This window comes from Vespa mandarinia, chromosome 13, assembly GCF_050613455.1.
Source record: "Vespa mandarinia isolate Hongniang chromosome 13, ASM5061345v1, whole genome shotgun sequence".
Classification (NCBI taxonomy): domain Eukaryota; kingdom Metazoa; phylum Arthropoda; class Insecta; order Hymenoptera; family Vespidae; genus Vespa; species Vespa mandarinia.
Genome location: NC_140822.1, coordinates 2,612,501 through 2,613,731, shown reverse-complemented (window position 1 = coordinate 2,613,731; position 1,231 = coordinate 2,612,501). Strand labels below are relative to the sequence as shown.

General features: G+C 24.6%; 1 protein-coding gene across 2 annotated transcripts in view; it reads right to left on the bottom strand.

Annotated features, from left to right (window-relative positions):
- Positions 1 to 669: 669 nt before the first annotated feature.
- LOC118444241 (xibalbin-1) overlaps positions 670 to 1,231 on the bottom strand; it is an 8,930-nt gene continuing 8,368 nt past the window's right edge. For both annotated transcript variants that reach the window (XM_035872326.2, XM_035872327.2), the window contains exon 3: positions 670 to 1,231. This exon is cut by the window's right edge. In XM_035872326.2, the coding sequence (XP_035728219.1) occupies positions 1,170 to 1,231 (62 nt within the window). In that variant the 3' untranslated portion in view covers positions 670 to 1,169.

The following is a 1,231-nucleotide window of genomic DNA, read 5'->3' as shown; positions in this document are numbered from 1 at the left end:
GAGAGAGAAAGAGAATCGAACAATTGGAGACGAGGTAGTTCATAGGAAAGATTATATTCTTCGACGTTCTTGACAAAAATCGATTAAATAATTATTTTCTTTTTTTTCTTTCTCTTTCTTTTTTCTTTTTTCTTCTAATCGAACGAAAAATAAAAAAAGAACAAAAAAATTATGGACAGTCTATCGCATAAGTGTATTAGAAATTTCTTATTCCAATCGTACGGATAAGAAATATAAATAGCAATTAGATTAGAAGAAATTAATGTTTAAGGTTAGAATTAATAAAAAAAAAAAAATAAATAAATAAATAAATAAATAAATAAATAAATAAATAAAAGACGAGAAGAAATGAAAAGAATTGAAATATTTAATCAGAGATTAGAAAATAAAAGAGGTATCATTCGATTCTATTATATAACAATCATTTCATATTTAGACGTATATCTATAAATAAAAATACATACATATACATATACATATATGTATATATAATATGTATATAAATAAAAAATGTAATAATAAAATTAATAATCTGACTAGAGATTAGAGGGAAAAAAAAAATTCACGATAGAATATTGTCGTGAATCGACGAGGAAGAAAATCGCGAAGAACGAATGAATAAAATTCAGTGACGAATTAGTAAAAAAAAAAAAAGTGAAACAAAAAAACAATAATAATAATAATAATAATAATAATAATAATAATAATAATAATAATAACAAATGAATTAGACATAAAAGTACGATTAAATAAAGGATAGATCATTGATCGAACGTCGAATTAATGGATTCGCGTTCGCGCGCAGAGTATTTCTTCTGTCAATGTTTTCATTATAATTATTAATTATCATTTAGAATCGCATTATCATTATATAATAATAACAATAATAATATGTATATATATTAATATTTATATATATATATATAATAATAATTATTATTATTATTATTATTATATTATTATAATATTTTTTTGTCTCCATTTTGTTGTAGTCATTTTCGAGTTTTGACATAAGGATGAAGGGGGAGGAGGAGAAGGAGAAGAAGGAGGAGGAGGAAGGCTGGGTTGGAAGGGTTATACAATGTAAAAGGAAATGAAATATAAGAGTATTGGATTTGGTATAGTGTGATCATCAGGGTCATTTAAGGGGTGTTGTATAATCGTCCAATTTAACCCCATTTTTGGAAGAGACCCATCCGTTGACACTGACAGTTAGAACCCCATAAACTGC